We start from the raw sequence: 13935 nt of genomic DNA on the forward strand, positions 1-13935 counted from the left end.
ACCGTGACAAAAGTCTAGTGATGGAATGTTTTTCAGTGATTTTGTAAATACCCAATCACCTTTCACTTGAAATGCCTCAAGTGGTTTCTATTTTCTGTACTGTTTCTTTTCAGGTCAAAGAAATAAATAGAATGCAATAGCTGCCTTTATGAAACTTACTATTAGGGGAGATGGACAGTACAATTTGAGTATCTAATAAAGGTATGGACGGAAAAGGTGCTGTGGGGGTAAAAAGTGAGAGCACAGCATGGCGAGGGGGTGGTTCAGTTATCTATGCTGCAGAGCAAACCACCGGGCTCATTTTTCTCAGTTTTGTGGATTGACTGGGCTTAGCTGGGCAGTTCTCCTGTTGGTCTCATGTCCTTGCAGTTAAGTGGTGACTGGGGCTGGAGTTTTCCAGAGGCTCATCTGAGACACTGGCATGGTGGGCCTTTCTCCTTCTCCATGTTTAGCATCTCTCCTCTCCATGCAGCCTCTCCATGTGGGCACTTTGTGCAGTCTTTCCAGCAAAGTGATTGGGGTTTCGACATGGTAGCTGGGCCTCCCCCAAGCCCGCACATGGAAGATATCAGGTCTTCCTAAGTGTTTGGTCCAGAACAGCATGCATCAGTTTTGCTTCAGTTTCCTGGTTAAAGTGAGTCACAGGCCCAACTCAGATTCCATGTGGGTAGAGACTATACAAAGATGTGGACAATAAGAGGCATGGTTCATTGACGGTCATCTTGGAGACTGGCTTCTACAGAGGGTGACTCTGTGCAAGTTGGAATGTTTCCTTGGAGAACATTCAATGGTTGATGAACTAACAGACTGACTTAGAAGACACAGGGTCTGGTTCAGAGCCTAGCATATCTATTACTAAATAACTGTTAGTGTAAAGGATAATGGAGGAAAGGAAGGAAGGCAGGCAAACATAGGAAGTATAAGTTGGCAGGCCTTTCCAACCAGAAGCAAAAGGACATTGTTTAGGGGTGGTACAGTGGCTTTCAGGACTTGCATATATACCTGTGGGCTCAAGAATGGAAAGGCCTGAGAGTCTAGGCTAGGGAATTTGGACTTGACCTTTCAGACTACAGAAGCTACTGAACAATTTTAGGTAACGGGGAGGCATTGATCACATTCACGTACTAGAAAGATCTTCCTCTGGCCTAAGTGAAGTGTAGGGGTAGTATGGGGAAGATGGTGCTAGAGATAGTGAGACCAGTTAGGCTGTTGCAGTGGACTGGGTAAGGATGCAAGAGAGTGTTTGGGAAAAGTGTGGCAGTGGAGAAGCAGAGGAGGGAACACATGGAGAGAGTCCTGAAAGGGAGAATGGACAGACCCAATATTCTATGGTTTGTGGTGTGACCAAGAGGGTTTGAATACATATGAGGACATTGATCTTAATATGCTGCATTTCCCTCCAAAAATTTATTATAAAATAACACAGTATATGAATATGTGCATGTATATATACATGATTTAAAAATAAATACAGCATACGAAATGGAACATTCCCAAAGTTTCTGATGTAAAACAAAACGTGAACTTTGTGCTGTTAATAGAATAAACTGCCATTATCAGAAGAGGCACTGTCCCACTCCTGTTGAAGTGAACAGGAAGCTGAAAGACAAAAACCAGTTCTTTCTCTGGCCTTCAGCTTTCAAGCCTCCTTCTAGCACCTCCTACTAGTTGGTAAATACAAACCAGTAGCCAGTTGCCAAAGGAGAAATGTACTAGTTTTCAGTCTCAGCTCAGGTCTGGAATCACAAAGGCGAGCTCAGAAGGGCAGGGTTGAGGCCCAGAAATAAGAGCTTAACAATCATATCTGGATATAAAGGTATTTGACATGAACTGTCCTCCTCTAACACTCTCCTTTCTCATTAATTTATAGTTCAACTTTCTTCCTCCAAACAGGATTTAAGTTGGTTTCCAATAAAGGCATGTACTGAATAAGACATTTCAACCAAAAAGATTTAAAATAGGTAAAGATCACACCATTCAGAGCAGTGTTTTCAAAACTTTGTATGGCAACCAAAGTAGAAATATATTTTATGACTTCTTAGACATAGATATATAACCAAAAAAAGTTTCATGAAGCAATCCTTATCCTCACTATGCCTAATGCACTATGATATTTTACATTTTATTTAATTTTTAAAAAATTCTAGTAACAACCTACTAAACTGACTTCATCAATTTCTAATAGGTTGCAACCTACTGTTCCTAAAACACCGATTTATAGAAAGGGGAAGTCTTGTGTTTTATAATTACATATAATATTTGGGGTCCATTTTCCTATCAGAAAGTACTTTGCACATACATTATTTTATTTAACCCTGACCACAATCCTATGAGGTGTATAGTTCCCCTTACTGAAAGATATCAAGTCATTTGCCACATAGTTCAGAAGGGGGATGAATGGTGAACACAGAACTGGAAATAATTTTTTTCTGACTGAAAATCTCAGCTTTCTTCAATATGCTATGTCAGGATGAGGGACACAGTTCAGCTCTAATTAAAACGGGATTTTAGTCTCGAGCTTTCTGAAAGATAAGGCAGACTACGAGTTGTGTAATGCTCATTGTCTGATTTCCCTATTAACTTTTATATTTGACCAGAGATCCTTCTCTTTCCTATCCATTGGATCAGAGGACAAAGGGCAGGGTGTATGTTGGCTTGTGTTTTACCAAAATCTGTTTGGTTTTTTTTTGGGTCTCTGTTTGTCCAGAGGAGAATTAATCTGGTCTACAAACATCTGGTCTAGAAAATTAGGCTTTCAACATGAAATTAAAATTAATCATGAACTTATTTCATAGTATTTTCAATATTTAATTACATAGTATTTTCAATATTAAAAAGCTCTTGAGTGTTATTTTGTATATTTTATCGGGTTTCTAGAGCTGTTCAAGTGGGAACACTTCCAGGTAATATATGAACTTCAAATTGGCAGTATTTCCAGACAGATCTAGAATTGTGAAACTTCTGAATTGTTTAGAGCATGAATAAATAAGAGCAATGATTTTTCAAACTCTTTTTCCTTTAGAATTCAGACTAATTTAAAATTCAGGAAAATAATATAACTTATTCAAATGCCAGAAATTACAACAGATACATTGTTAAAATTTTTGTTGTGTAATTATCACTAGAAGCGAGAGTTCAGTGTGTTCTGTAATGCAGACAGGAATTTTGATGCATGCTAATGATATGGCATATATTTAAGGTGTCCATATGCTCTGTGTGGAATGACTTGAAGCAATCCAACTTGAAGTTGAATTATAAAATGTTTAATAAAAGTATAACAGGCTAAAGATATCTGTGCTTTCAAAAGCCATGACATTTTGTTTATAGAGAGAACTAATTTTAATAAAACAAGCAGCAGCAATAGCATGTCATGATGCCCATTCTAGCTCATGATTCTAACACACTTCAATATGGGAACCTGGCACCGATGGGCTATCACTAGAGAGCCCAAAAGATCCATATCAGCCAGTCACTTTCACCCTCAATACGGCTATTGGAAGCCACTATTTACAGAGCTTGACCTCCCCTTCCTCCCCAGAGTTACCTGCCTGTCCTTTCCCACTGTTCACACTGTCCACAGGAAGCAATTTCCTGAAGGCTGTGTGCCAGCTGAGAGTCTGTATCACCCCTACTTCCTTTACGGGAGGCTTCCTGTTGCTCTGCCTCAGTTTCCCATTAGGTTTATTGCTCCCACATCTAGCTTGTCAGACTTGGGTATGAGTCAAATTCAGTTCAGTGCCAACCCAAAACTTTCTTCTTCTGACCCTTCTTCAAGAGGGTTTCTAGGTGACACTGTTGACATTAAAGAACTTAGTTTCAAACTATTTTTCCTAGAAATAAAAAAAAATGAAATTCATTTTGTAATCATGCAATGCTTTAGCAATCAGTCAGCTTCTACGAAAGTTCTCACCCATGTTTTCTAAAGACAGCTTTTCCTGCCTTTAACTATTGTGTCAACACAAAGAATTGAGACCTGAGTAGACAGTTTGTATCAGCAGCAATGTCATTACATGGCCGTTCTGGTGGACAAAAAAGAGTATATAGGAACATGTCCCTGGTCCCTAGACACACACTGATCATTGTCACTATTGCAGCCCACATAAGACACACCTTAAACCATGAACACGAACACACATAAGCCCCACAGGCATAGTGACACAGAGAGACACTCACCCTAACACCCCAAGGATACACACCATACATCTAGACACACAGGCCTAGGGAGGAAGGGAAGGAGGATAAATGAGGGAATATAAGAACAGGTTGATTTCACCAACTTGAAAGGACAATGTAAGACTTAGATTTCATCCAAACTTAAATGCATTAAACAGAATTAGTTGAAAGAGAGGATATGGAGAGGTTTACAGTGCTAGACAAGAAGGCCAAAATTATTTTGGGAAATCAAAACAGCCTTTGTTGTTCGAAAGGAGAAATCTGGGGAACCTGGGTGACTACTATTTACTCTGGTAAATTCATTGACAGTCTATCCAATCTCCAAGACCCGGCTTTTAAAAATTATAAGCACTTCCCCAGCGAGCACTGCACGACTTCCAGAGGTTCCTGGCACAGAGTAGGAGCCCAATTCATGCTGCTGAATCCATTCAGGCTCCGGTCAGAAAGGGGCACGTGAATCACAAGCATCAAACCTGTTTAAACAAAACAAACAACAACAACAACAACAAACGATAGGCAGGACCTGAAATCATCATCAGCTCTCAGATATTATTACAACGCATAAATTACCTTTTAAGCTGAGAAATTCTTTAGCCAACTACAGAAAGAAATACATCGCAGAAGAAAAGGAGATTTTGTTTGCTGTACCCGATTTCTGGCGCCGCACCATGCGATACTACCTACCTCCAAGGAGTTCCACAGCCCAGGGGCCCGCCTGCAAGTGCCAGTCTCACGGGGGATCCGACCTCAGCTCTCCATGTCTCAGTGGCTTCTGTGGACGGCGAGAGTGGTGGGGAACCCTTGCAAGATTCTCCAGATCCTGAGACCAGCAGCTTTTGCGAACGCGCCGAGGGCTGGGGCTCGTCTTGAAGCACAGCCAGTGCCTGCCCCATCTTTCTAAGCACCCGGTGGCATTCGAGGAACATAACTCACTTCCTGCCAAATATTTGGGAAGGAATGGTGGGGCTTGTGGCTTCAATTCTGAGAATTCTCGAGGAAGAAGGTGTAGACGGGCGCGCCCCTGGACTTCCTCGCCCGGTATGCGAGCTCGCGGGTCCCGGGATCCTGGTCTGCACAGGCCAAGCAGCGCGTACTTTGCGCTGGGAACTGCGCTCAGCCTTGCGGGAACCCTGCTCTTCCTCCGCTGTCTGGGAGGCCTCCGGTGCCCTTCTTGCTCGAGAGGAGTGCTGTCAGCTTGAAGAAGGGAGGCGGTGTGTCAGCTCTGCAGTTCTTGGACCCGGAGAAAATCACCTGATTGGCAGAAAGGGGCCCTTCCCAAGGCCTGGCTGGCTGGTTTTCCGGCCTCCTCCTTCCCTCAGGAGGCTGGGCTCTGTGTGGGGCTCGGGCTTAGAGCCCCAAGCGCTCGGCCCCGTCGGGCCCACAGAGCCGGCCCATTCGCCAGTTGGGTGAGGGTGGTTACACCAAGTTAGGGACTCACATGTCGAACCCCATGTCAGTCGCCCCGTGAGCAGTGACCTAGAGGCTGTGACCTGAGTGCTCGGGACAAAGTCCTCTGTTTCTTGAGTGACTCTCCCAGCAGGAGCTCCTTCCTCTTTCTCCCTCTCTTCGAGGACCATTTGGCCTGCAGGGCTTCGCTCTCCGCTGCCCGCCTCGGTCTCCCTGGAAGGCCGGCCTCTACTGGCAACGCCACCTCCCCTTCACCAGCCCTACCCTGCTCACTACGTCGTGCCACGTAATAAACTCTTCAAAGACATCATCTAATTTCATCCTTGCTATGAGCCCTTTTTGTGGAAGAGAAAACTAGAGAATCATGTGCCACACGTAGGTAAAGAGGTCTGACGTTCAAGTCCAGGGTGGCAGGCCCGGCCGGAGCTGAAGAGAATCTGAGAAAGCACCAGCAGCCCAGAGAGCAGCCGAGGGCGCCTTCAGAGAATCCTAGCGGTGCGGTCCGCGCTGGGAAGCTGAGGCCGGGCGCCTCGTCCTAGTCAGCATCCGCACCCTCCCATCGTGCCCTCCCATCCCTGGGCGACAGACTGCATCTCCTCCTAAGAGTGGGGAACCCTGGAATCCTCAGGGAGAGGCAGCAGGCGCCGCACCCTGGCCCGGCCAACGCATTGGTCGATGTTGGGACTGGAGCCCCCGGAGCGGAGCAGAGCGGACTTGGTGTGGAGCCCCGGAAACCTGTTTGGCCCCCTTCCCTCCCCAGGACAAATCATGTCTCCACTGGCAACTGCTGCTGAGCCCCAGCTGGTCCTCCCCATTGTTCAGCATCCGCTTCCCTTGTATAAGAGGCCGACCTGGGGAAGGTCGCTGTGGGAAATCAAAGGAGATTCTTTAGGAAGAAGTGCTCAGTATGGTTATATGGACCATATCAACAGCGACAATGTGGGGATTTGTCAAAGGAGAGAGCCGCTCAGGTGTCAGAACCCCCGCCCCCCCATCTCTGCAGCAGTAGCTCCTCCTCACTTCAGAAAATAATGATGGTCGTTAAACAATAGTGACGTTGTGGAGGGATGACTACTTTCTAGATACTGAGTCAAGTGCGAGTTCTTTTGTTTAAACCTCTATGCGGTATAATTCACCTCCACTTGACAGATGAGGAAACTGAGGCACAGAGAAGTTGAATAATTGTATCAGGGTCATGGGCCAGTATTAGAGGGACCTGAGGTGGTGATAAGGCACATATCTTGCACTCCAGAGCCCAGGGGGGTGTGGGATGTGGAGAGGCTGCTGGGCAAAGGCCGCTCCCTGCCGCTCGTTTCACTGATGAGAAAGTTCCCTTTTCTGATCCATCGAATTTCTTTTCCTTCAAGGGGCGAATGATTCAATTTCTCTCAAAAACAAAAACAAAAAAACAAAACAAACTGCAAAAACCAACTACTAAATGAAAACAAGTACCGTGTCTCTTTGCAAAAGAGAATACTAAGGACCAGTCCTGGGAGCCAGCCGATAGTCCCCCAGAGTGGGAGTGTAGTGGAGTTGCATTCCAGTGCACAACTGGGCTAAGATGCTGAGAGATGCGAGGAGGAGCGGGTAGCCCCTGGGATTGAAAGCTCACTGAGTCAGGGCCTGTTTGTCCCTGGCAGAAGACACTCTGGACCTAGGGATCCAGGGGCATGGACTTGTCCAAAGCAATACTCCTGTGGGTGAGCCAAAGAAAAAAGCCTCTCCTAGACTACCTCTTGGGGAAGAACGAGGAGACCCAGCAGTGGCCCAGGCAGCTTCGCAGTTCCCTGAGCCTCTGGCTGGTTCAGACCTACTCAGCTGCAATCCCACCCCACGCCTCAGGGCTATCTCACTGACGGAATCCATCTTGAGAAGTGGCTCAAGTTAAAAACGAAACAAAACTGAGAATCCATATGCTAATATGTAACCCCAATCCCAAACCCAAATGTTTGTTTCTTAATTATGGGCTCTTTCCTAATTAGTACAGAAAAGATAAATGCTGCTTTAATTTTTAAAATGCAGTAGAATCATTGCACTGCAACAAAGATTGGATACCAAGCAAAGGAATCAGCTTTCACCTCTTTCCATGTTACCCATATTTATTCAACATTTTCCACAAACATCACCTGCACTCAAGGCCCTCAAGACCCTCAAACCAAAACTGATCTGGAAACCACAGACCTGTGTGTAAAGAACTGTTAAGTAATTTCACAACTTTAAATAAAAATAACCAGTTTCCCAATCTCCTCAACCACATGTATTTTTTATCATTTCTAAAGATGTGGAAATCATACCAGCTCTGGGACTGGATTCCAAGGTAGGCCGGGTAGCCCTGCTTGCCTTCCATACAGCCTCTCTGCCCCTAGACCAGGAATTAAATCCATGTCCTTAATAGAAAGCTCACTCAAGGGTTGTCTTTCTTCCCCACACCTTTTGGTCCAGGCCCATCTCTGGAAATGTTTGACCCGGCGGTGGGGGGCGGGTATACAGGGACTCGAGCTCTGCTCCTACACCCTGGCCCTGCTGCTGCCGCCCAGCTTCCCTTGTAATATCTCTTCTTCAGAGGGAAGAGGTGCAGGCTGAAGGAAGGATGTGCGCCGGGGAAGTATGTGGCTGTGTTAAATGGATTTTAAAAGAAAGCAGGAGAAGGAGGGGGAGAGAAATTATTCAAGTCCAGGGGCATCTATTTCACTGGGTCTTTGAAACCTCTGACATTTCCTTACAATTATTTCTAAATGTTTAGGCAGAAGCCTGAATCAAAATGGCTCTGTTTTGGGGCATATACCGGCACTCCATTTAGCTGGCCTGCCATGGTTTGGAGAATGTTCCGGTTAGTGCAGTTGTTACTGTCTTTTGAAGAGTTGGTTTCTCTAAAGACATCCCGGTTCTGGAGTGCTGGGAACTGCACAACAAGTGGCAGATGTGGCCGATCCAACGATGTCACCCAAAGAAGACTCAGATCTACAGAAACGGTCCCTTCTTCTGGAAGGTCAGCCAGCTTCCCCACCGACCCCAACTGGCACAGGCACCTGAGAGCGCTGCCTCTTCCCTCCCATCTGGGGTGGGAGCCACAGCACCTGTCCCACCAAACAGCCAGGGCTGGTGGTCCACACCTGGGGTCCTAGGCCCGCTCCCCCCACCTCTGTGAGTGGTCAAAGCCTCTGGCAGGGAGGAGCCCCCACCTTTCACCGGGGTTCCTGGGGCCGCAGGGGCGCGACACTGGAGGGCTGAGGTGAGGCACTAAGGCCTGGAGGCAGACGGCCTTCTCGAGCAGCAACAGGGACAGCGGGTGGCACAGCTCCCCCGGGGGGCGGCGGTGGTGGCAGCGCCAGCAGCTCCTCGCCCGAGGTTACCGCGCAGTCCTGCTCGGGCTCCGCGTCCCCGCTACCCCCGGCGGCTGTCCCACAGCCGCGCTTCTTGTCCTCCTCTTTTTTCCATTTCATGCGGCGATTTTGGAACCAGATCTTGATGTGTCTCTCCGTCAAGTTCAGCATGACGGCCAGCTCCACCCGGCGAGGTCGAGAGATGTATTTGTTGAATAGGAACTCCTTCTCCAGCTCCAGCAGCTGCGCGCGTGTGTAGGCGGTGCGCGTCCGCTTGTTCTCCTCGGGTTCTGCAGAGTAGGCACTGCCTGCAGGAGACACATCGCCTGAGTGTGGTCCCCTGAACCCCTGGCTCCTCCTACCCTGCTCTCGCCCACGCAACCCAACAGTTCATCCCCAACCCTATGAAACCGCCCGCTCCGCCGCCGAGCCCCCGTCCTACTCCAGTGTGGACCCACACAGCCTTCGGTTGCCTTTTCTGGGAGGTCAAGGCTCTCAGTGACGCAGCGGAGGGCTCTATCTACAAGAGGTTCTTGAATGTGTTCTCGTAACTGGTGTTTATGACGATGCTAATTAAAATGCACATAATACATATTTAAACCTACTTGATTCTGCAGATTCGATAAAACGTTTTTAATATCTAACTAAAAACAAACCCCTCACTTTCTGGAGATGACCCACAGTAAGAAATACATTTCAGAACACTACCCAGTTCACACAGATATATAGCTGACACAAAAATTTCAGGACATAAAAATCAACTTTTACCATATACGACGTTATTTAATTTTTCCTATTGTTTACTGTTTCATTTCTTTTTTTTTTAAAAAAAAGGCCTCAACCCAATAAATTGATTTCACTACTAATAGGTGCAAGCCTCAGTTTAAAAAACCTTGAGCTAATATAACTATATATATATATAGTTATATCTGATCATATAATATCGCTCTTTAGTTATATTGTTATTGGCCCCAACTCAAGAGCCAGCACGTTTTCTATAATTGTTCTCATTTTAACCTCGGCTGGGCCCCTGACCTGAAAAAGAAAGGAAACTATTCTAGGCCTAGAAGAAAGTCACTATCAGCCTGCGCCTCTGTGGCCTAGGTCCCAAATCCTGGCAGAGGGGACGTTAAAAGGCCTGAATCCCTCTGGGAATTGGAGGAGGGTAGTGGTGGTGGGGTCAAGAGCTCCCAGCTCTAAGCCCAGACTTGGAGAAGCAACAGCCGGCTGGATCCTACAGATTAGCGCCACACAACCTGTGTTTGCCGCCTGGCTCCTTGAGGTCCCAAGTTTTTCCTTATGTTCAATATACTGACTGCATGGGTTGTGGACTCTGTTGGGATAAGTTTTACTGAAACTCTGGGATGAGCCCTAAGTCTGTTCGTGTTGGACAGAGAGGCATGAAATATTTCTCCTCTGACTGCTGGCTAGGCCTTAGGGAGTTGAAAAGCTGGTGTTCGGGTTGGGGGGTGGGGAGGGTTGATTACACAATGGAACCTGCCTGGGTTTCCCCCAGGCTAAAAGTTGGCTCCTAGAAGACACGGCAGAGGCTCAGACCTGAGTCAGGAAGCAGGTCTGCTCGCTGCAGGGCATCTCTGCATCTTACACTTCCAAGCCTTCCCTGGCCTGGGAAAGAAGCATGCAGGAACATTTGAAAAGGCCCCCCAAGCTTCTTAAATTCAACCCACAACCTCTCTGGGGCTCTGGTCCTCTTCTGTGGGCCTCAACAAGGTGCTGTGAGAGGCTTCTGTGCTGGAGCCGCTACCTCAATGCACCTAAGCTCTGGAGAGATGGCAGAAGGTGGAGGTGGAAGTTAAGGTGGAGGCTGCTGGTGGTGTTACTGGGAATGTGGCAAGGTGCTGGGTGAGGAGATCGGCCGGTGTCGCTGAGACAGTTCACTTCTTAGGTCGAATTTTTCAGAAGTCCCTGTTGTTATTATTCATATCTGTACTGTGAATTAAAGCCCCTGTGTCACTTTTTTCTCACCAGGGATGTGAAACCCCACTATGTGGATTCACAGACGCTTGAAGTGCGGCTCCTTGGAAAGTTTTCCAGGGGAAGACCCCCGAGCAGCTTCCAGGAGAGAGGGTTTGGGCCCCTTACTGGCAGGCTGAGCCTACAATGAACCAGAGGGTGCTGGCAGAGACCCCTCCAGCCCTGATGCTCCAGGCAGGGGATGTCACCTTTCCAGGGTCCCTCCCTGCCCCTGGGCAAAGCGGCCGATTTTCCTTCAGCTTTTACTTTCTGGCTTTATGGGTCCGCTGGAGTCCATGCTCCACCGGAGCTGGGGTAACACCCTTGTGGGAGAAGGGTAGGGAATTTAGCCCACCTCAGGGCCTCCCTGGCCTTTTTGCTAAAGAAGCCGCCAGCAGGGCCCGGGAGGCCGGAAATGCGCGTCCTCAGCGCTCTGCGGAAAGAGAGCCCTAGAGAGGGACCGCAGCTCCCCGCAGAAAACTACTGGCTGACGGTCCTCCACCCGGATCGAAGGACGCTGCCCTCCTGCCTCCCGCGAGACTCGGAGGCTTTAGGCCCGGGCCCCGCGGGCTGGTACGTGCGCAGAAGCGGTCCGTACATCTGGCACCCACCCCCTTGGGCCAGAGTTTCGCAGGAGGTGGGGAAGGAAGATTGTGGCTGAGCGGTGGCCCTGTCCTGCCTTAGGACCGGTTGGGTCCTCACAATCAGTTTCACGAGAAAGCGAAGTAGGAAAGGTGAGTCCCGGGGACACTGAGAGCCCTGGTCCCCCCAAAGCCCTGCTTTGCTGTGCCAGGGTCAGGGCCAGGCAGGGCCAGACAGATCCCGAGGATCGTCGGGGGGCGCCAGCTCGAGCCTCTCCCCGTACTCCCGATTGCGAGTTGGAAAGAAAGAAAAGTCAACTATTTGCAGTGCAGGTGTGACCAGAAGTGGCTGCAGCAGGGAAGCGATAACATTGTGTGTCAGGGGCTGCATAGGCCGCGTGGGAAATCGCAGCCAGCTCGGGGCGGGGAAAAGGACTGCGGGAGGGCGGGGGGCGGGGGAGGGGGCTCTGTTCTCCGCCTCCACTTCGGGGAAACCTTCTGTTACCCGCCTACGCCCGGGGCCAAGGGGACCCAGGGCTCCGCTTCCCTGGGCCCACGGTGCAGAAAGAGGATCTCCTTCCTCAAACTGACTTCCTGCAAGCAGCTTGAGGAGACCCCTTCACACACTTCTGTTTGGTCTAAAGTGAAATTAGCATCGCAGACGCCTGGCCCAGCTGCCTGGCTCTTAGGTGAGCTGCCCTTCCCTGGCCTTGCGGTGAGCCTCCAGCTTACCTCCGCCCCTGTCTGGTGCCCCTTGGAGGCCAGACACCCCCGCTTCCCTGCACGTACTGGGTGCCCATGACTGCCACCGGGCTGTAATGAAGCCGCCGGACTCAAGGCGCAAAGGGGCCCAGACTCCAAAGGTGTGCTCCTGCCGCTTAGAGGTACTTCGAACCCTACTAGATTTCTTCCATGCGAACTCCTGGGAGTCCGGGGTGAGATGATCGCCAGCTGGAGGAGGATCCGAGGCTCCGAGGCTCCGAAGCCTTGAACTCGGCCAAGTCTTGGTTCTCTGGGAGGGGCGCTGGGAGCGCGTGGCTCCCAGAGTTTAGCGTACAGGGGAAAAAGGGGTTTAAGCTCCCAGGAGGAGAGCTGAGAGGCAGAGACGCTCCAAATTGGACCAGAAAAGCGAGTCAGTGTGGGATGGCCTCCTTGGGTCCCCGTGTAGTTTAGTCCGACCCCGGGTTATCCGTAGGGGCCGGGAACGCGAAATGAGACAGATCCTTAAGAGTGATCTGAGGCAGGGGCAGCCGGGCAAGACAGGGTGAGGAGAGAGGGGTGGGGATCCAGACTTACCTGCCCACTGGCCTTTCCACACATGAGCCTTGGTAGACTTCATCCACGGGAAAGGCAGCTGGATGCGGCTGGGCTCCTCCAGGGCTCCTGGTTCGGCTCCATCCGGGAAAGGCCCGGGGGGTGGGTGCGGTAGCGCGAGTTGAGCAGGGAGGTGGTGGTGGAGGTGTGCCACCGTGGGGTCCTCAGCAAGGGAGGGCACCTCATATGGGGAGATGTCCGGCGGGCTGCCTTGCTCCAGAGCGCCCAGGGTACTGGGGAATGGAGGCGGCGGCAGCGGGGGCTGGCGGCCCATGTACAGGCACGCAGGGGGGCTGGCGCTGAACTCAGGCGCCGGGCCCCGCTGGAACGCGCACGGGTTCTTGTAAAGCTGCGTAGCCGCGTAGTACTGCTCCTCGCCGTTCATCGCTGCCGCTGGGGCTTGGGAACCCCGAGAGGGGAGTTGGAGCCAGAAACTCGGATCTGAGCTGCTCTCCCACTCCCGGCGCCACGCCTGTTCGCTTTGACAGCTTTGCTCTGCTCGCAGAGGGCACCCGCCGCTGGCGGGGATTCTCGGGCCGGCCGCCCGGCCATAGGCTCTGCTGTGACCCACGTGGCTCAGCCTGAGGCCATTATTGGCCTGACTGACTGCCTTAAGAAGCAAGGCCCAGGTTCCCCCGAGCACCCGCATTTGTTTCGATTTTCTCTCTCAGCTGAGTTTACTGCACACACCAGTATGCGCAGTTGGTAGAGCTCTCCAAAGTGGGGAGCGCAAGAAAATCTTAGAACTACTATTCATGTATAGAAACTGTTTCATCAGACTTTAAACCATCCATTGTATGTTTGCCAAATAATCTATAAATGTACATATTGAGGTTGTACATTTAAACTTTTTTTTCTTTTTAACTGTTAGGGAAATATGGTAAAAAAGAAAAAGTTTGCAGACTCTAGCTCTGCAGGGCGGAAACAGTTGATTCTATTTCATGAATGCAGTTTGTACACACCACCAAGGATACTACTGAACTAACACACAAAGATCCAGCGGCAGTTCTGGAGAGTAAACTGTAACTTCTGAGGCATTCACAGTGTCTTTTGATTTTGAAAACATTTTTAGGCATTACTCATTTTGATTTTGATAAATTGGGACTCGAATGGTTTTCTCATGTGGCAAGGAGGAAAGAAGCGGGCTCTCTGGCCGATCCCGG

General features: G+C 49.5%; 1 protein-coding gene across 1 annotated transcript; it reads right to left on the minus strand.

Moving 5' to 3' along the window:
• Positions 1–8765: 8765 nt before the first annotated feature.
• Positions 8766–13157, minus strand: PDX1 (pancreatic and duodenal homeobox 1). Its single transcript, XM_054577062.1, has 2 exons — positions 12755–13157; positions 8766–9211 (listed from the first exon to the last, which is right to left on the minus strand). Exons 1-2 carry the CDS (start codon positions 13155–13157, stop codon positions 8766–8768), a joined length of 849 nt encoding a protein of 282 aa, XP_054433037.1.
• Positions 13158–13935: the final 778 nt, after the last annotated feature.

This window comes from Pteronotus mesoamericanus, unplaced genomic scaffold (assembly GCF_021234165.1).
Source record: "Pteronotus mesoamericanus isolate MK-2021 breed Mesoamerican mustached bat unplaced genomic scaffold, CSHL_Meso_final contig_41, whole genome shotgun sequence".
NCBI lineage: Eukaryota > Metazoa > Chordata > Mammalia > Chiroptera > Mormoopidae > Pteronotus > Pteronotus mesoamericanus.